Source organism: Meles meles, chromosome 12 (assembly GCF_922984935.1).
Source record: "Meles meles chromosome 12, mMelMel3.1 paternal haplotype, whole genome shotgun sequence".
NCBI classification, from domain to species: Eukaryota; Metazoa; Chordata; class Mammalia; order Carnivora; family Mustelidae; genus Meles; species Meles meles.
The window spans coordinates 59470979-59493309 of record NC_060077.1 but is presented as its reverse complement, the minus strand read 5'-3'; the positions used below and the strand labels follow the sequence as shown (position 1 = coordinate 59493309).

The 22331-nt window shown below is 43.3% G+C and overlaps 1 protein-coding gene across 1 annotated transcript in view; it reads right to left on the bottom strand.

The window, feature by feature from the left end:
• The window catches only part of MOCOS (molybdenum cofactor sulfurase), a 60058-nt gene that overhangs the window by 15023 nt on the left and 22704 nt on the right, over nt 1-22331 (bottom strand). The window contains exons 7-12 of the mRNA XM_046025089.1: nt 21551-21667; nt 20185-20643; nt 12797-12959; nt 8115-8190; nt 6656-6777; nt 2628-2733 (exon numbers count right to left, since the gene is read on the bottom strand). Of these exons, the coding sequence (XP_045881045.1) occupies nt 2628-2733; nt 6656-6777; nt 8115-8190; nt 12797-12959; nt 20185-20643; nt 21551-21667 (1043 nt within the window). The remainder of the gene's footprint in view (nt 1-2627; nt 2734-6655; nt 6778-8114; nt 8191-12796; nt 12960-20184; nt 20644-21550; nt 21668-22331) is intronic.

The following is a 22331-nucleotide window of genomic DNA, read 5'->3' as shown; positions in this document are numbered from 1 at the left end:
GACCTTGAGGGTGTCCCCTGGGAGATAGTCCCACCTCCATGGACAGGCCTCCTAGAGCTGGTGGCAAGGGTGAGTAGATCTTAGCTGAAGAGATGAAGGCCTCTGGAAACCAAGTGAACGGGGGTCAAGTGAACCCGCTTCTATATAAATACCCATTCTACAGGGTGAGTCTGGACAAGGCATTTAGGGAGCATCCATAGGCTTAATTACCATGGACCTAGAATGTTCCAAGAGCTCACACTCTTTTTGGATATTAGAACATCACAAAGCAACAGCAAGTACATTCCCCACAGAGGACAGACTAGTGGGTACCAGAGGCACGGGTGGGAGCAGGCAAAATGGGTGAAGGGAGTCGAAAGATACAAGCTTCCAGTCATAAAATACCTACGTCACAGGGATGTAACCTACAGCATGATGACTACAGCTATTAACACTGTGCTGCATACTTGGAAGCTGCTAAGAGAAAATCTTAAAGAATCCCATCACAAGAAAAAGAATTATCAACTATATATGGGGGCAGATGTTAAGCAAACTTATTGTGGGGATCATTTCTCAATATATATAAATATTGAATCATTATATTATATATCTGAAGCTGATATAATAGTGTATGTCTATTATAGCTCAGTAAAAACAAATTTACTTCCTAGCTTCCAGCCTGTTTGCAGTTCTAACTAGCATATTAGTTAAAATAACTAATTTTATTAGTTATATTAGTTATTTTAATGAAACTTAATTTAAATTTTTGTAACTCTTGTTTACAATTTTTGTTTACTGCCATGAGGCCCCATAAAATGACTCTCTGAGCCTCCAAGCACCCCCTCCCCCAAGGGAAAAAACACTGAAAAAAAAAAAGCCTCTGAAAACTTCAACAAAAGAACACACTGTGTGATCCCGTTATATCAGGTTCAAGAACAGGAGAAACTGTGGTGAACAAAATCAGAATACCAGCGACCTTTGGCAGGGCTGACTAGGAGGGGATACAAGGAAGTTTTCTGATTTACTAGAAATATTCTCTCCTTGATCTGGGTGGTGGTTAAATGGGCATATACATCTGTAAAAATTCACTGAGCTGTGGGCTTATGATTTTTGTGCTTTGTTGTGCTTTGATAACAAAATCTTTTAAGTTGGGGGTGGGGCAGAATTCTTAAGTAGGATTGGCATTTTCCCTGGAAACAGATCCTGAAAGGCTCTGGTGGAGGATAAGGCTACGTTGCCATCCCCTCCCTGAGCAGGGAATGGTGTGTGAAAAGCCAGGAGCCAGGAGAACCCCATCTAGTTTTGATACTGCAGGTGACTCCCATGTCCAAAGAGAAGGATGGTTTCCTCATCTGAAATGCAAGGGCTCGTACTTTCCAGTCCTAAAATCCTTTGATTCTGGATTTACCTTCCAAGTTACAAACCCTTCTTTTGTGCTTTGTGAAAGGAAAAATTTTATGTTCAAAAGCTATTGTGGTCAGCATATGGATTATAGAGTCTATCAAATTTGAAAGTAGAACAGAGACACCAACCAGAGTCCCAAGCGACCCTCCCAGGTTCTAGAAACAGGCTGGTCCTCCTACCTCCTACCTGTCCCACCCACTTCCTTCTCCTCAGCCCTACATTCAACCAGGAAGTATGGTCCCCTCCTGGTAGGAACCAGGACTGCAGCAAGCCTGTCTCTACCTCCTAGTTTTGCACACCACGAATCCCAGACGACCATTGTCCTGCTCTCTCCAGGGCTCTAGGGACCTGAGGAGGAGTGTCACACAGTGCCGGGACAGCTTTGTGAACAGCCAGGGACCCTACCGCTGCATCAAACTTCTGTACCCAAGGAGGGCGAGCTGGGCCATGGCCGGGGAACTCTGTTGTGTGGTTTTGCCAATGACTATAAAGAGGAATTACTACAAACAGTGCATCTGTGTCATTTTTATTAAGCTGTATCAGTACATGCTTATGAGCATGCACACACGTGCCCAGGACCACAAGGCATGTGAGAGTCACAGGATCCCCAGCTCGTGGTGACAGGCATGGACACAGCTCTCCTGGCCTATGGACTAAGGACTAGCAGCTGGTCCCAGCTCTCACATAGCAATGGGCTGATTTTTTTGCCCTAATGGTCTGATTCCCTTGGGACTTCAATGTCCTTTAAAGAACAATGAAGAAGGTTGAAGGAACCCTTTCTAGAGCTGACCCGCTAACATGCCAGGGCCCTTGGCGATCACTGGGTGGGCACAGACAGGCAGTGGTGCCGGTTCTGTCTGACAATACAGGCAAACAGTATCTAGAGCTACAGCTCTAAAAGCTTCCATAATCACTCTTCCTTCCACTCAAAATGACTGTGGAAGTAGGGCAAGGCTCCTAGGGGACGGGGAGTAGTGGGAGGGTGGACCTGAAATGAAATTGGGTCAAGTCCAATTCAATTACAACAAATGTGAAGAAATAGAATGACTGAAAAATAAGAATTGGGGTTGACTAAGCACCATGAAGGCATCAGGAGAGACATGGGAACCGGACCAAAGGGTTTTGTGATTTCCTGGGGCCTCCGTCTCTCATCGGGACTCCAGGACTCCACAGCTGGGTGCCAGACTCACTCCCAGAGTCAAGGGGTTACACCTGTCTGCTGTTCCCCAGGCAAAGGACCTTACCTGGCATTTAGCTGCTGCCAGAGCTCCAGAACACTAGATCTGTTTATCAGCAAATACTGCGCTTCGTTCACCAGAGAAAGGGTGGCTGTTGCACCAGCAGATTGATCTAAAAGTGATGGAGTATTTTAAACAACGTAAGTATCCTTCGATGGATGAATGGATAAAGAAGATGTGATAACCGCACGCGCGCACACACACACACACACATATAATATTACTCAGCTATAAAAAGAAATGAAATCTTGGGGCGCTTGGGTGATACAGTTGGCTAAACACCCAACTCTTGGTTTCGGCTCAGGTCATGGTCTCAGTGTCCTGAGATGGAGCCCGGCATCTCTCTGCTGGCAATTCTCTCCCCCGGCAATTCTCTCCCCCCCCCCAACCCCCCCCCACTCCACCCCTCACTCACTCTCTCTCTAAAACAAATAAATAAACAAAATCTTTTTTTAAAAAAATGAAGTCTTGCCAACAGGGATGGACCTTGAAGGCATTACGCTAACTGAAGTAAGTTAGACAGAGATGCTGTATGAGCTCACTTGTACGTGGAATCTGAAACAAACAAACAAAAAACAAAACAAAACAGAAAAGAAAACAAACTCACAGATACAGAAAACAGACAGGTGATCCCAGAGGCAGGGGGTAGGGGTGGGCAAGACAGGTAAACGGAGTCAAAAGATACAAGCTTCTAGTTATAAAATAAATACATCATGGGGATATAATATACACCATGGTAACTGTAGTTTATAACACTGTATGGCATATTTGAAAGTTGCTAAGAGAGTAAATCTTCAAAGTTCTCATCACAAGAAAAAAATGTGTAACTAAATATGGTGACAGATGTTAACCAGACTTATGGTGGTGACCGTTTCTCCATATATACAAACATCAAGTCATCATGTTGTACATCTGAAACTAATAGAATGTTACATGTCACTTACCCCTCAATAAAAAGTTGAAATAAATTTAAAAAGAAGAGTTGTTTTCTTGGAATGCAAATGAATCATGCTTCCATTAGCTTGCACTTTAAAAAGAAGACACTATTTCTACAAAGGAAAAAAATGGTGCCCTGGAAATAATAAAAATGTTCTAAGCATCACTCAAACTTCTCAGAAACAGAAAGAAAATGAGCTCTTAGAACACTCTGTTGTTGTTGTTGTTTTTAAAGATTTTATTTATTTATTTGACAGAGATCACAAGTAGGCGGGAGGAGCGACTCCCTGCTAAGCAGAGACCCCCGATACGGGGCTCAATCCCAGGACCCTGAGATCATGACCTGAGCTGAAGGGAAAGGCTTAACACTCTGAGCCACCCAGGCAACACTTAGAACACTTTGTTAATAATACTGGGGCGGGGCGGGGGGCAGATAATAATAAAATGGTGAAGTAAAATTTGTCCAGAAGCACCTGGGCGGCTCAGTGGTTAAGCATCTGCCTTTGGCTCAGGTCTTGATCCCAGGGTCCTAGGACCGAGCCCCGCATTGGGCTCCCTGCTCAGCAGGAAGCCTCCTTCTCTATTTCCCACTCCCCTGCTTGTGCTCGTTCTTTCGCTGTCTCTCTCTCTCTGTCAAATAACTAAAATAGAAATAAATAAAATCTTTTAGAAAGAAAGGGAGGAAGGAAGGAGGAAGTTGGTCCAGCAAAAAAACCCTGGAGGTTACATTTAGAGAAAGAGAGATGGGAGGGAGGCAGGGATGGCTGACTTCCCCAGAACGATCGAAAGAGGGGCCTTGAGGAGGACCAGAAGCCCAGGACCCTGGGATCATGACCTGAGCCAAAGGCAGATGCTTAACCATCTGAGCCATCCAGGTGCCCCAAGGAAAGATTTTCAGGTGTGAAAGGTATAACAATAAAATAAAATTCTGTCAAGGAAGTCAAATGGAAATACAAGTTGAAGAAGCAAAAGTAAAGAAATAAAATTTCTGACCAATTAAAGGGAAGTATGCTCATACATACCTTTTTAAATGAATACTTGAGGATCGAAACACTAAATATTGAGATTTTACTGGCCAATTTAGATGACAATTTAAAAATGTACAAGGAGGTAGGGTAACTCTAAAAAAGTTCCTCTCAAGTGTACCAACCTAAAAATGTTCAAAGCCCTAGCCCGTCAGAGACTTCTCTACCATAATGGCATCTGTGAAGTTTAGCATTCTCCAGCTGATGCTCCCTGGCACTCTATCATGCAGGGGACAGACTTCCCTCTGCACCTACCTTCACCTCAGCCAGGTCCCCATCTCCCCCTAGGACATTCACTGCCACCTCCTGCCTCCCCTCCTGCCCTGTGCTCCCCTCACCCCGCCCTCTGATGCAGCCATCACATGGTGCCAAGACTCTTTCTAACACATGTGGCATCACGAAACTCCTCAGCTCAGAGTTCTTCACTGAGTGCCCCCAACACAAGATAATTCTCACTGACTCTTCAGCCAACCAGTCATCTCTTCTACCCAGCTCTGCCCCAGGGTGCCCCTACCCACTTTCAACCCTCCTAAACCCTTCACTGGGCCCATGAAATGCCAAGCCCTGCCATTCTGCTCCAGACTAACCTTTGTGTCTCTCTCTGCCTAGAAAACTCTTATCTCATGTTAAGATGCAGCTCCCAAGATCCCTCCTCCCTGAAGCCCTCCATGACTCACTCCAGGAGTAGAGGATGCCTTCTCCACACCTATGCCCTTGGAAGAGTTCTTTAATGTGACCTTTATGTTAGTGTCCCTGTCTACCAGTAAGCCTTTGCCTCTAAACTTAGATCTCGAAGGACCACAACCCATTTCATGATCCTAGCCATCCTCCTGAGGACCCAGCTGAGCCCCAAGTAGACAGGAGGTGCTATGAATGATCAGAGTTTGTTCCATCAGCTCATTTCTATGGTGGTCCTGGTCCTGTTGAGCCCCACTCCTTACATGTCCCTGATCACAGAACTGCCCATTTTTCTCTCCCCTTTCATCATGTCTCTAAGCTCACCCATGCCCAGACACCACCAGCTCCTCTCCTCAATTAGAGGAGCATACATTTATTCCCCTTCTCCATCACACAGCAACTCAAATTTTTGAACAACTTTTGACATGACAGATTGCCAACACTTCTAAAAGTGCAAGTAGATCACATCCCTTGAATCCTCTCTCCACCATATGTTTTCAGGGATTCATAGTTTCACCTGTGCAGGTCCTCCATCCAGTCACCAGTCCCCATACTGTCAAAATGCTACTCGAATTATAAGCCAGTCTTTCTGGGAGCTAATCACTAAGTTGGGTCATCCCTACACAGATCGATAGTATGGCGATGACTCACCCATCCTTCCATGCATCTAGTATTTATTGAGCAACTATTATGTGCCAGATGCTGTTCTGAGCCCAGGGATGCAGCACTGAACAAAGCGTACAAAAATTCCTGTCCTCTCAGACCTTACAATCCAGCACAATCTCATAAACAGAACAACTGAGTAAGATGCATGGCTTCTCGGATGGGAAAAGTACCACACAGAAAAATAAAACAGGTAATTAACTGAAGAGGTTCAGGTATGGACTCTGAGTCATCAAGCAAAATGATCTCTTCTTCCCACATGGTACTATTAACCTTCAGATACTTTCTTCTCTGCGGCCTCACTCCAGCTAACAACAACTCTGGCAGGAAAAACTGCCAGCACTTTTACAAGGCAAAGAAGTTGAAGTCTACAACAGCTGAGGCACCACGAGGCTCAAGGTTTGCCCAGCTCTCACTGCCATGAGACTAGAAACCGGGTCCTCTTGTCCCCACATACCATCTAAGGACATAGAAAGTTACCAATGTCTTTCTCTAACCCAACGAAACTGTGCTTCTAAACAGAGAGGGCTGAGATAGAGTGCCTGTCGGGCGGAGCAGCTGGCTGGAAGCCCACCTCCACTCCTCGGGGTCATCCTGGAGACCACCTGCAGGCCACCCTGCTTTCTGTGCATGAGCAAGTCACCATGTAAATCCACTCCATGCGCTGATTTGGGTGTATGCCAGGGCAAACCCAAGTGCCTCTCCCCTAAGAACCAACCCCAAGGGTGATACCTTTGCCCCGTTTCTTTGCACTTCTTTGAAAGTCTGAACTTTGTTTGATCAATTGACATGGTCGGCCAAAAAACCTTGAAAACCAGCTCGAAACTTTTTCTCCACAGTTATAAGTATTTACCCTGGGGGAGAAAAAAAAGGAGGGGAGTGAATGTTACTTAGTATTCCTTTAAATAATATTCTAAATAGCAAAAACATTAGGTTGCAAAATATAATACAATATAATAAATATAATGTAATATGATACTGCGTCCCCCGGAGAGAAGCCTAAAGTGACAATGTGCCCAGGAAGTTGCGGGGACACAGCCAACATCGGGGGAGACCTGGCTTGGGCAAAGCTTTCAGATCAGATAGAAAGTTTTAGAAGTTCATCTTGAAAGACCTTGTTTATATTGATTATAGCCACTGAATACCACAGAGCTTAGAATTTGAGAGCTTCTAGAGTGATGCTTTGCTTTAAGAAGGACTGGAACCCAGACATATGTTCTGGATTTTTACTATGGGCCTGACTAGTATTTTCTCTCGTGGCCAGACCACAAGGAATAATGGGTTTGGTTTGTGAAAAGAATGCTATGACTTCAAGTTACCAATACAAGTACATCTATTGATCCAGCCCTTTTTTTTAAATTCTGCAATATTAGAGACTTTTAAAATAAAATTTAAAGAATTTAAAATTTTAAAAATTATTCTAGGGGCGCCTGGGTAACTCAGTGGCTTTAGGCCTCTGCCTTTGGTTCAGGTCATGATCTCAGGGTCATGGGATTAAGCCCCGAATCGGACTCTCTGCTCAGAAGGGAGCCTGCTTCCCGCCCCCCCCCCGCCCCCCCACCTACCTTTCTGCCTACTTGTGATTTCTGCCTGTCAAATAAATATTTTAAAAAAAATTGTTCTAAAAACCTACACATCACCAGATTTTATAATGCAAAGTTGCTAATAACCTACATTGGGATTACAAGATAGAAGGGAAAATTTGTCATATCCTTCATTTTTACTGGATCAAATAGCTGCCTACCTGTGTCTGGAAAGGGAAGTGTAGAAGGAAACCTCAGCTAGTTGCACTTTCCCTCAATGCTTTGAGACACTGCATCAAAGTTCATTGTCATCAATCTGAGCACTTATGCTTCTGAACAGAAGACGCCTAACCACCTGTTTATTAGCCAGAAAATAGCATTTCTCTAAAATGCAGCTAAATGAAATGTACAACCAGGAATGAGCGTAATAAAAAACAGCAGATATCCCTAAATGGCTACATTTCTCTCTCTGCTGGCATCCTGAGGAAGGTGCACATTTGGTAGGTTTGAAGAACAGAGGAGGACAGTGTGGTCAGAGTGGAGTTCATGAGGGGCAGCCAGCTGGATGAGGGGGTAAAGCTGGGGACCGATCTACAGGGCTTTCCTCTTTTTCCCCTCTGTGCCACCTGCAAACGGACCTGAGATTTTCACCTGCTGCAGAGTCTCACCTGTCTGCACAGACCTTGCTTTGGCAAATCTGAGCCTGTTCATTTTCCTCAAGAGGCACCTCTATAGGCTCCATCCCTAGTGAAAAAGGTTATAGATAGATTTATTATCAGGCAAAAAGAATCAACTATTTAAGTGAAAGGCCATTATCATGAAATATACAAGAATTGTAATGACCCTGGAAATTGATTGGATCAAATAATTGGCCAGATCTCAGAAATCTCTCTATAACACAGAGATTCTCTTTTGCATGATCATGACCACCAACATTATGTACAGCATATAGCCTTCTCATAAAAGACTTTGCCCTTGGTCAGTCCCATCCACAGTAACTGGAACACTATATATCCCTTAGAAGATTTCTCTACCTCTGGACGACTCCGCATCTCAAGATCATTGTTTTCTAAGCTACCTTAAGTCCTTTAGACATAGGCAGGTATGAAGGCTCATTCTGTAAAGATACCAGCATAGAGTGTTAATTCTCAATAGCCCCTGGGAGACAGCCTCAAATTGGACTCCTGTATCAATCATCATTATCTGGAAAGAGAGATGGATGGATAGATAGATTGACAGAGAGGAATAAAACTGTTATCATATCAGTAGAGTTAGGAAGCTTTTTTATTGTTACTTGTATAAGTATGAAGGAGTAGAAAGCATATGCATGTCACAGTTTCAGGAATAATAAGTTAACACTCATGACCCATTACCCAGCAAAAGTGCAGTTTATTCATTAAATAAAATCACACTAAAATACATGGATGAAACAAGAGGAAACTGATCCAATGCCATGAAGGAGGGAAAGACCTTTGGTAAAGGCTGGAACTGCTGAGGTCCTCTGTTACTCTGCAGTCCTTAAGAGTCCAGGAAAGGCATGAAGCCAAGACACCTGAGTAGAATGTGTGGTAGCCCCCACTCTGTGGACACTAGAAGCAGAAACTCCTCCTGTGTGACCCACCTGTGCCCTCCAGCCCTCTCCACACTACTGCCGGTCATACCACTCACCAGCATGACCCAACCTATCCCCCAGGCAAGCACATGTCATGCATGCCTTCATCCCTGCCCATTCCAGTCCTTCTCCATCACACAGAGCACAACAAATGGGCATATCCCAAGCTTTGGATCATGTCGGATCCTCAGGCCCTGATCATCACAACGGGGCTTTCACCACGACAAAGACAGAGACACAACAATTTGAGTACTAAGTATTCCATAAACTATGTCCCCTGCTCCTCCACACCTTGCACTTGCACAGCCAGTTACATACTCTTGTCCCTGTGTGAGGAAAGCCAGAAGAAGGACTACTCCAGAATATTCCTGAAGTTTGGAGAAGGACTAAGCTGTGCTGAGTAATTACAGATGCTGCCGTGTCAAAAGTGTGTGCATGGAAGAACATCACAATGCCAGGTATGCATCCACAGGGCAGAGCAGTAAAGTGAGCTTGGAACACTGGTTATGAGGAAGTAACCAGAGCAGGGAGGACAGCATGTGGAGAAGGGCACACCCTGGGCAGCCAGTGGGGGGCCTGTACTCAGCCTCTTTCTATCCTTACACAAGGCTCTAAATAAATCACTCAGAGTCTTTGGCACTCAGTTGCCTTCTAAAGGTCATTATAGGCCTCTGGTTAAGGTAACAGAATCTGGGATCCATGCATGAATTGAATTCAAGGGCCCCCAACAAAGTTCATTGGAAACAAGTTCATTATGTATATACTAAGCTCTGTGGTCAGCTCAGAGATACAGAGAAATAAGAGAGCCTGATCTCTCGGCTCAATATGCCTAAAATCTTTGGGAATGACAGGTCACATTCATGAGATGATTATAATGTCTTGTATTAGTGTTTGTTATTCAATTTGTATTGTCATGCATTGCAGATGGATGCCCTATAGTCCTCTCACAGTGTGGGAGTGCCCTGCAAGTGAGCAGAATATCTGACCCCTGATGAGAGGGACAGCACACCACTTCACAAAGTGCTGCTAATCTGAAGTGGAAGATATTGGTATTTGTTTTCTTTCTCTTTCCCATTCTTTATATTCTGGAATAAACCCTATATAATCATCATATATATTTTTATGCTTTGGAGGATAGAAAGAAAGAGAAGCAATCCACTCAATTATTTTTGTATGTAATATCCTGGATACCTGAACTTAAATAAGAAAAGCACAGTAAAAGAACGTGATGTATCAATTTCACCAATAAATAGGTACAAAAATACTAAACAAAATATTAATGAACCAAATCCATCAATGTATCAAAGTCATTGCCAAGTAGTGTTTCCCCTACAAGAGGATAATTTGGTACTAGACAATCTACTAATGTAAGAAATCACACTAATAGGCTATAGGGGAAAAAAATAGGATAACCAAGAGATGCAGAAAAAGCATTCAAAAAGAATTGACTATTAGTCATCATTTGGCTAAATAAGAGAAGGACTATTTCAGTCTGGTAAAACCAATCTATCAAAAACCTACAGTAACCATCATTCTTACTTTTGAAACTTTTAAAAGTATTCTATTCAGATCAGTAATGAAGAAGGATATGTTCCATCACTGTTTCACCATTATATAAGCAACCTAAGCCAAGCTTAGACAATGCAATAAGATAAGAAAAAGAAAGAAGAGTAATAAAAATTAGAAAGAAAGATATGAAACTATTGTTATTAGAAGACAATATGCCTATTTATACAGAATATGTAAGGAAATCTTCAGATCAACTAATAAAACTAACAGGAATTCAGAAAAAGTACAGGGTAAAACATTAATATACAAAAATCAATAGTGTTTCTATATGCATTAATAACCAATTAAAATATTTAATAGAAAAAAGATAATATTAAAAATATTCCAATAAACTATTACATAGCTGGATGCCTGGGTGTCTCAGTCTATTAAGTATCTGATTCTTGATTTAGGCTCAGGTCATAATCTCAGAGTCATGAAACTGAGCTCTACATTAATGCCCAGTGCACAGCCTCCTTAACATTCTCTCTCTACCTCTCCCTCTTCTCTCTCTTTCACCCACTCAAAAATAAATTAATGCATTCTTTTAAAAAAATCATTACATAGCAAAAACAAGCGTCAAAGTTTCTGGAAAATATTAAAATTTGGAGTACTTAAAGAAGTCTTAAATGGAGAGAGACACTATTATAAATAAAAGACTCAATATTATATAAGTTCTTTTGAAATTAATATATGGTAATACAATCAAAATATGATTACAAATACATGACTAAAAAATACATGATTTTACAATCAAAACCCCAACAGGATGCACCAATAAAAATATAGAGATTGTCAAAACGGATAAAAAAGCATGAGCCAACTCATAGTGATATAGGCAGACAGATTAAAAGTAAAATCGAGCCACCAAGAGGATAAAAAGACAATCTACACAATGGGAGAAAATATTTGAAAATCATAGATCTAAAGAGGGACTTGTATACAGAATACAGAAAAGACACTTACAATGCAATAATTTCAAAATAAATAAGCAAAGAATTTGAATAGATATTTTTCTGAAGAAGATATACAGATGGCCAACAAACACAAGAAAAGACAGTCAACACCATTAGTCATTAAGGAAATGTGAATCAAAGCAGCAGAGTTACCACTACACACCCACTACAATGACTATTGCAAAACGACAACAGAAAATAACAGGTGTTGAGGATGTGGAAAGATTAGACCCACCATGTATTGCTGGTGGGAATGTAAACTGGTGATGCAGCCACCTCAGAAATGCTAAACATACAGTTCCTACATGAGTTAGCAATTCTACTCCTAGATACATCCCCAAGAGAATGGAAAACATAAGGTCACATGAAAACTTGTACACAAATGTTCACAGCAGCATGACTTCTAATAGCCAAAAAGTGGAAACAACCTAAATATCCAACAACTACTAAATGGGGTTTTCAAAATGGCGGATCCATGCAATGGCATATTATTCCAAAAATATAGACGCCCCTCGAAAAGATGGTGCTAAGCGAAAGAAGTCAGTCAAGTCATATACTGTGTGATTCCATTTACGTGAAACATCCAGAATAGGCAAATCCATAGAAACAGATTCCATCAGTGTTTGCCAGGGGCCAGGGATGAGGCTGGCAATGGGGAGTGACTGCTAATGGCTATGAAGTTTCTCTTTTATGGTGATGAAAATGTTCTAAAGTTGACTGTAGTGATGGTTGCACAGTCTTGTGAATATACCAAAAAACTACTGACCTGTACACATCCCACTGGCCACATTTCATGTGTTCCATAGCCACACGTAATCAGTGGCTACCAACTGGGACAACATAGATATTGAACATTTCCATCGTCACATAAAGTTCCATTGGGCAGAGGTGATCTGTACTTTTATATATGTTAGTTCATAACAAAAACTCAACAAGGAAGAATTAAAGCTTGAGTATGTATTATGACAACTGACTGAAATAAAGGGAATGTGAGTGAAAAGACATATAATTTCAAATTTTATATTCCTTTATTTTCTAAGTGAACTGTCAGATCTTTACCTCTCTCCAGAGATTTCTCAAAACACAAGGACCAAGATCTTTGTTTCTTAGACAACATTTCACTCCCTTCCAGATTGTTTTAATATCCGATAGAGGAAAACCTATTATTTTACTTTCATAGGAGTATAAAAGCTTCTTGAGAGTCGATTTGGGGAAACGAATGTAGTTTTCACACCTTTGGCTTTGATGACCATGACCTTTTGCTGCAGGTCAATGAAGGGCTGGATCAGGCAGAGCCGGGGCTCCTGCTTCTGACTCAGGCACACGCCATTGTGGTTCACAACCATCCAGCTCCGGTCATACAGCAGCCCTTGATTTCCTAGAGGCCACTTGGTCACCTAAAGGAAAAAGTAAATATATTTTAGGGCAGAGCTCCTCAAAAATGGTCTTCACGTTATTGCACAGTTGTTACGCAAGTACAGATGGACTTCAGGAATTCAGCTCATACTCTTGAAGGAGGAAATGAAGGGAGAAAGGAAAGGAAAGCAAAGAAGACAATGCAAAGGAGACAGTGCGAGAGCTGGATACCGTCCATTAACCTCCAGATCCACTTCCTACGCTTCTCTTCTTCAGCCTGTCTTTTAAATGGGTATTGTGCGTGCACAGAGCAACGTTCAGAGAAAACAAGAATGTGCATGGAAAGTAAGTCTCCACTCCACCCCATCTCGAAGCTCTCCTCCCCACAGACTTCCATCACTCTCACTTCCTATCCTCCCATAGTGGTGGATGCTGTACAGGCGTACCCTCATACTATAGACACATGTCTCGCAAACAAACTATGACTATACTGGCATGGTCACTGAACTGATCCACTTTAAGTGCATAAGTTTTCCTGAATTCTTCATATTTCTACAAAATTAAAATATAAATTACACCCACTGCCCAGATAGCTCTTGCATTCCATCCCATTCTCCAATTAAAAAAAAAAAAAACAACTGGAGAAAGCTTGATTCTAGGGCTGGGTCAGGATCATCTGGTGGTGGTAGAAAAGTAAGGAAATACTCAAAAAAACAAAATGATGGGAGTATGTCAAAGGGATGCAGGAGTCAGCTGAAAGCATGCCTGCTGGCCAGAACTGGAACAATTTGAGCAAAAATAAGAATAATTATACAGTACTGTATTATAACCCAACATACAAAATACATATGCAGGACTCAATACTGAAATAAATACATGATTGAATAAATAATAAATAAATACCCAAATATATAAATAAGAAAAGTTAAATCTCCCCTATGGAAGAACCTCAAATAATTGATGTAGATGCTGCCCTCCTCAAAGAGGAGGAGGGTAACTCCCTACCCCTTACACATAGGCAACACTAACTGACTTGCTTCCAAAGACTTCAGTATGGAAAGGAGATGGAGGAGAAACTTTAGAGTGAACAAACCTGGTAAATACTCTCTCAACCAGATGATGAGGGTTAATTAGTATCAACAGTGATAAGTCATGTTGATAGTATGTACTATGATATGATATGATATGATATGATACGTGATATTTGATACGATGAGATTTGCACTTGGCCTCTGTGGTTCTCCTCCCCCAAAAAACCTGTAGGCCCAGTCTAATCATAAGAAAGACATCAGACAAACCCAAATTAAGGGACATGCTAAAAAATACCTGACCAGTACTCCTCAAAACTGTCAAGGTCATCAAGAACAAGGAAAGTCTGAGAAACCGGTACAGCCCACAGAAGCTTAAGGAGACATGACCGCTAAATATAATATGACATCTGGGATGAGATCCTGGAACAGAAAAAGGGCATTAGGGAAAAGCTAATGACATTTCAATGAAGTACGGCCAGGTCTTCACAGGAGTTTTGTCCACAGCTTAGTTGCTAACAGTGCTGCATGCCATAGTGCATGGCCAATAGCCCCGTCAGAGAGGGTTCTTCTGGAACCAGGTCTCCAGTGAAGAAAGGCACAGGCAAAGGTGAAAAAAAGTGCTTCTGAAGTAGTTTAGACACAATCATTCCTTTTTTTTTATTAACATATAATATATTATTAGCTCCAGGGGTCTGTGAATCATCAGGCCTACACACTTCACAGCACTCACCATAGCTCATAACCTCCCCAATGTCCATAACCCAACCAAGAAACAATCATTCTTGACCTGTGAATCAACTTTATCCAACTGTTCTCCTCTGAGCACTCAATTCAGCGACCCAAAAAAATATGAAAACTTCACAGCAGGTAATGAAGAAAGGGATGCAATTTTTAATCAAGGGGCATTTGGGGATGGGTCTTCCAGTGAGAGACTTCAGGGAAGACTGGGGCACCATGGAACGTGAAGGAGAGGAGCCGCAGGGTGCAGGGGCAGGGCACAGAACTCAAGGAGGACGAATGTCAGGGTAAGTTTCACCTTAAGCAGGGTGAGCCCTGTATTTAGGCAGTGGAAATGTCGTGTGTTGAGAGGTGGGGGTACTCTGCAGACTGACAGACCTGGGTTGAATCCCACCTCAACTGTTACTAGCTTTGAACAACATCCTAACCTTCCTGAGTCTTGGCTTTGTCACATGTAGGATTTTCTCATAGTATTGGCTCAAAGCTGAAATGAAATATAAAATGTAAAGCAACTAAAATATATCAGATGATCCATAGGTGTTAATCTCTTTACCTCTCTCTTTAATTTTCTCACGTTATCAAATAGTCTCCCACAGACTATAGCTGCTTCTGTTGGTCCAACCCTCAATCTCTGCACTATAATGGTCTATATAAGCCTTTTCGGTAAGCCCGGAAACCACCATCATTATTTCTTATTTATTTGTTTGTTTGTTTATTATTATTATTTCTATAGGAAAGCCCAGAAGCCACCATCCTTATTTCCATAGGAAAACGTGTTTTGAATTACAAATAACTTTTTAGAAGACAATGTATTACTGGGAGACGACCTTCATGTCTCTTGTTTCTGCGTGTCTGTTGTAAGGAGCAGAAGCACTAACTGCCCTTTGTTCCAGACTCCCTTTCTGAGTATGTTTGTGTAGCAAGTACAAGCCTCGGGCAGGAGAGCAGGTGTGCTCACAGTGCAGTAGTAGGACGTCTTCCTCCTGAGCAACAGCTCGCCATGATGAGTACAGTTCCCTGAGGGAGGGGCTGCTGAGCCAAGGGCACACCATCCACCTGGGCCCCTCTGTAACTCCTCTTGGGACGGAGGGTAGGGGGGCACTGGGAAGGAACACAAACATGAAGCTCATGCTGCCTGTTGTTCTGTGAGTAATAAAGTCCTTTGTCTCAGACACAGGAGTCTGGTGGTTTTTGCCAGCATCGAGAACACTGGGGCAGGCTAGCTGGTTAGCGTAGAAGTGAAGACTCTTCACTGTTCTTTGCCTATTGGTTGAAATAGGTCTATAATTTTCTTTTTTTTTTTTTTTTTTTAAAGATTTTATTTATTTATTTGACAGACAGAGATCACAAGTAGGCAGAGAGGCAGGCAGAGAGAGAAGAGGAAGCAGGCTCCCTGCTGAGCAGAGAGCCCGATGCGGGACTCGATCCCAGGACCCTGAGATCATGACCTGAGCCGAAGGCAGCGGCTTAATCCACTGAGCCACCCAGGCGCCCCGGTCTATAATTTTCTATCTTTTACTTTGTCCTCTAAAAATTTAATGTGCTGGCTTCCCTTTCCTCCTTTCTTCTCCCTGAGGGAGGCGGGAACGGACATGAGTGGGGCTGAGCCTTCAGCTGCTGCAGCGGGGGTTTGGCTACGGAAGGAGGAATTGAGCCCATGAGTACCCGGTGGAGGTCCAGAAGCCAGGTTTCGACAGGGGTTCGAGTATGGAGAGGGGCTTAGATAGAATAAACAGTGTGGTATCGGATTGAAGGTGGAGGTGTTCGTGGGAAATCGGGGGCATGGCTAGCTGACAGAGAGAGATGATAGATCAATAGGTGATAGATAGATAGATTGATTGATAGATACAGACAGATGTGTGACGAGACGCCTGGGTGGCTCAGTCAGTTAAGCGGCTGTCTTCAGTTCAGGTCATGATCCTAGGGTCCTGGGATCAAGTCCCACATTGGGCTCCCTGCTCAGTGGGGAGTCTGCTTCTCCCTTTCCCTCTCCCTGCTGCTCCCTCTGCTTGTGCTCTCTCTCTCTCTCTCAAATAAATAAATAAAAATCATTTTTTTTCAAAGATGTTATTTATTTACTTGAGAGAGAGAGTGAGAGAGCATGAGAAGGGAGAAGGTCAGAGAGAGAAGCAGACTCCCCGTGGAGCTGGGAGCCCGATGCGGGAATTGATACCAGGAGTCCGGGATCATGACCAAGCTGAAGGCAGTGGTTTAACCAACTGAGCCACTTAAGTACCCTAAATAAACAAAAAAAAAGAAATACAGGGGCGCCTGGGTGGCTCAGTGGGTTAAGCCGCTGGCTTCGGCTCAGGTCATGATCTCAGGGTCCTGGGATCGAGTCCCACATCGGGCTCTCTGCTCAGCAAGGAGCCTGCTTCCCTCTCTCTCTCTCTGCCTGCCTCTCTATCTACTTGTGATCTCTCTCTGTCAAATAAATAAATAAAATCTTAAAAAAAAAAAGAAATACAGATGTGTGTATGCACACATGCTGAGTGTCCCAAAAGTCTTAACACATATATATATAGTGGTGGACACAATAATGGTCATCCTAAACATGTTCACATCCTAATCTCTGGGATTAGGCCAAAGGGACTTGTGGGTACAACTGAAGTTGAGGACCTTACAATGGAGAGAGCTTCCTGAATGACCCAGGTGGGCCCAATCTAATCAGATGAGTCCTGTTAAAAGTTTATGCTAATGTGTCACAGCAGCAAACATTTCTAAGCTCTGTACACGCAGGGGCATAGGAGCAAGAACAAGGATCAGACGTGGCGACCAAGTATTAGTTTCTCAATATCATTCTCTGATGTAAGATGTGAAGTGCCTTTGATGAAAATGACCCGTTCCATTTCTCAGGCAGGGGACATACAGAATGAGCCTAGAACACATTATTGCACCAGAGAATAAGGAAATGCTCAAGGAATAATAGGGACATATCAAAAGGACACAGGAGCTGACCTGACGGAGCTCCCCATGGCCAAGTGTGCAGCAATTTAGGCATCAAAATAAATACTGATGATGATGGGTTGTAACCTTTTGAGGAAAATCAGAATCTGGGGGTCCATGCAGATACAAAAAGAAAGAAGAATTAATGACTAAGTAAACATGGAAGAAGGAAAGTTCTATCCTACAACAGAATACTAGCTAATAAATAAAAAAGAATGATGGAATTTCTTAAATTACCATTTTGCAATCATCATACCAATCACTGATTTAGGCAAAAGTCATCAATAGATGCTAAATCTGGTGAATAAAATCTGATAGGGAACAGGATATTTACATATCCTCAAGAATCTCCCCACAAAATACTGACTAATTACTTATTAATGAATTTTACAGTAGAGAAACCTGGCAGACCCCATCTTAAGCAAACGATGAAGTTAATTTCACCAGCATTGACACAAATGAACAGAGTGTGTCTCCTTCTGAGATGCACTGAGAAAGCATAGTATCACTCTTAAGGAATTCCTGCCGTAAAGGCAGAAATCCTAAAGAAACCTCAGATAATACCCTCACATTGGGGGTTAGGAGTCCGTTTGCAGGTGACTAGGTCATGAGGGTGGAGCTGTCATGAAGGTGATGAAAGATCTTATAAAAGAAGCCCCAGAGAGCTCCCTCGCCCCTTTGCCATGTGAGGACACAGTGAGAAGACACCATCTGGGGGCACCTGGGTGGCTCAGTGGGTTAAGCCTCTGCCTTTGGCTCAGGTCATGCTCTCAGGGTCCTGGGATCAAGCCCCGCATCGGGCTCTCTCCTCAGCAGAGAGCCTGCCTCCTCCTCCCTCCCTCTGCCTGCCTCTCTGCCTGCTTGTGATCTCTCTCTCTCTCTGTCAAATAAATAAATAAGATCTTTAAAAAAGGGGGGGGGAGAAGAAGAAGACAACAACAACGACAATGATGACACCGTCTGTGAACCAGGGAGTGAGCCCTCGCATCAAATCTGCCAGCACCTTGATGTTGGACTTGCAGCCTCCAGAACCATGAGAAATAAATTTCTGTTGTTTATAAGCCACACAGTTGATGGCACTTTGCTGTAGCAGCCTGAAGGGACTAAGACATCCGTCCACCAGAGATGTATCTGGTGCACCCCCTTCATGCCTTCATGGCCCCTTATCACCAGTATGAGTCTATTCTCTCAGGTGGTGCTTGGTCTTGTGTCTGTCCCTTCTGAGATACTGCACTCTCTGAGGGAAGGAACCTGTTCCATTTTGCTCATCAATGTATACCATGTGCTGCCCCAGGCCTGGCAGCTAGCAGGTCCTTGGTGTGCAATTTTTGAATGAGCAGATGGACAGAAGAGCTTTAGCAAACCTTACTGAGTCTCAGTGTCCTTATCTGTAAAATGGGACACTACTTCTTACCCAGGTACCTGTGCTATGTGGTTATCCTATGTAACATGAGCAGTCTGTGAAAATACAAGTCTCACACACACGGGAAATATGGACTCCTCACCCTCCTCCATTAGGAAGTGAAAGTGAATTTGCTTGTTATGGTCTCAGCCTGGAGGACAGGTTCCCATGGGACAACCATGAAAAGCAGGCCACAAACAGCCCTAACCATGGTATGTCTGACCAGGAACCAAAGAGCCTGTAATTCCAGAGGCTCAGAAGTCTGGGACCTTTACCTGGGACTTGGGATACACACAGACCATAGGAAGATAGCCACACTTTGGCCACCACAGGGCTGTCAGGGCTGGCTGGCCAGCCAAGGCGGGCAACCCAACCCCCCAGCTCACGTAACCACCATGCCCAACCATTTCAAGATATAACATAGTTCATACCGACAGGGAGGGCTCAGCAGAACAAGTCACATAAAACCATTGACCCAAGGAGTCAGCAGACCCGGATTCAAATCTTTCCTCTATCATTGATGACTGGACAAAGTGTTTAACCTCAATAGCTCTCAGGTTCCATATCTATAAAATGGGGATGATATTACCACGCACCTCATCTTGTTTTAAAGATGGAACAAGACAAAGCATGTAAAATACTTCAGCAAGGAACCAGCACACCCATTCACTGAAAATTATATCCACAATTATTAAGAGTAACTAGGTGTTCGCCATTCAGAAATAGGATCATCTCCAGCGTACCTCTAAGCCTAGCCGTGTTCAAAAGTCAGCCCCAACCAAGAAGGGTGGAATGAGAATGACCACTCCCATGTCACAGCACTCTGAATATGATTTTGATTTTTTGCATGCCTTGCTTTACTTTCTGTACTTTTTTCTTCACTTAATAAAAAAAAATAGTATCAGGGCGCCTGGGTGGCTCAGTGGGTTAAAGCCTCTGCTTTCGGCTCAGGTCATGGTCTCAGGGTCCTGGGATCGAGCCCTGCTCGGCAGGGAGCCTGCTTCCTCCCTCTCTCTCTCTGCCTGCCTCTCTGCCTACTTGTGATCTCTGTCTGTCAAATAAATAAATAAAATCTTTTTAAAAAAATAGTATAAAGGAAACAACAATAACAACAAAAAGTGGTCACTGGGCTGCCACGAAAACCCTTACCTCAAATGCAGCACAGGATTTGATTGGGTAGAGGTAAAGATTGGTGATGACACGTGGCCCAAGGCCCCCTTGCAGGACTCCTGCTGTTTTCTCTGGAGGGATCTCCTGGGTTCCAGTGGCCATTGGTGGATGTGGGTGCGAACCCCCTGCATCCACAGTGCTAGGCAAGTCGTCACCAACCCCAGAGGCTGTGCGGACATCTTCCTGAGGTGAGGAACTACAGGTGTCCACAGTGATCAGCCCGGCATCCAGAGCCTCGCTCTCTGACGCAGCTCCAGCCTCCCCAAGGGTGGTCTGAGGGAGAGGCTGGCCATCAGACTGGTGCAGTTGCATTGCTATGATGAACCTAAGAAAGGCCTGGGCATCTTCAAGTGTAGACATGTACCCAAAGGAAATCCTCACAGACCCTGTAGGCTGCCCATCTATGACGTCCACATCGTCTCCACAGACATGACCGGCCTAGAATAAAAAGGAAATAAGTCAGCCAGGGTGACTCATTCCACATGGATAAATCTGAAATCATTTTGGAGAAGAAATTTAACCCAGGAGAAGAAACAGTAAGAGTAACACATGCTGTGTGTCTGAGCCCTGCTCCGCTAAGCACAAGGACTCCCTTGTGAATCTCGTTTTGCTCAGGTGCAAACTGAGGTCAATACTGATCTCAATGGATTGTTAAAAAAAAGTTTAAAAGAAATACTGCACGGAAGGCATTTACCCAGAGCCACACACCATGACAACCCACGGACCCAGCAAGACAAACCAAAGTTTAAGAAGTATGATGGGTCAGCTTCTTGGTCTCCCCAGAGCTGATGCAGGAGAAACACCTGCTGGTCACTCCCTCAAGCCTCTCTCAAAACCAAAGGGAGTGCTGCATCCCTTTGACAAGAAAGCAAGACAGCGATGTTCTTGTCTTATGAAATGTGAAGATGCTCACATTTCAACAAAGAATACTATTAAAAATGGACAGATGATTTGAATAGACATTTTTACAAAGAAGACATATAAATGGCCAGCCTAGGCTACTACAAAAGCCAAAGCAGGCTGGGTGCTCCTGCTGGGAGGAGGGGAAAGGAAGGCAAGAAGTCCCCAAACCTCTCCAAGCAGGGCTGCCCAGTATCGGTCGCTGCTCAGGCCAACCACCTGCCCCAGTGCTGAACCCATGTCAGTCACCCAAAGAGTTGGGGTCACAATGCTCTGTAGGATTAAATATTCTAACTAAAACTACGTTTGTTTCTGTGCCGGGTCTTCCTCTCTCTTTTTAAGTAAAATCCAGTTCATGGTTGATTGGGATCTCTGACCCCAGACACGAGACCAGGCTCCAGGGTGGTTGGAGAGGCCACCATTGGAGACGACCAGAATTACCAACCTGAAGATGCTTTTTGACCATCTCGTCGCTTATCCCCAGGTGCCTCTGGCAGGCCCCAGTGTTGCAGAAGCAGCCAGTTCGCAGGTGGATGTTGTAAAGACTGGCCATTTTATCCACCTGCGGGTTCAATACGACATGAGACCAGTGTTAAGGTCGTCCAGTTTTACTCGGATGGCCTGGGACAGAGTTTCAGATCAAAATGTGGACCTCCCTTTCCCAACAATAAAATGAAAATCTGATCTTGGAATTTCGCTCCCAAGTGCCCTGATCTATCATGGATTTACTAAACACACTTGATAAAATGTCACTGATAACTAAAGTTTATCCAGATGGATTATAATGTATGCCTGAGAATGTCAAATTCAGGCCAAATTCCAAGTTAGGAGCTCACATTTCAACAAACAACACTATTAAAAATGGGCAGAAGATTTGAATAGACATTTTCCCAAAGCAGACATACAAATGGCCAACAGGTACCTGAAAAGACATTCAAAACCAATCATCATGAGGGAAATGCAAATCAAATCAATGAGATATCACCTTACACTTATTATAATGGCTATTATTGAGAAAACAAGAAATAACAAGTTTTGCAAACACTGTAGAGAAAGGGAGCCCTTGTGCACTCTCGGTGGGAATGTACATTGTTGCAGCTACTATGGAGAACATTATGAAGGTTCCTCAAAAAATTAAAAATAGAACTACCATGTGATCCAGCAATCCCACTTCTGAGTATTAATCTGAAGAAAATGAAAATACTATCTTGAAATGATATTCTCGC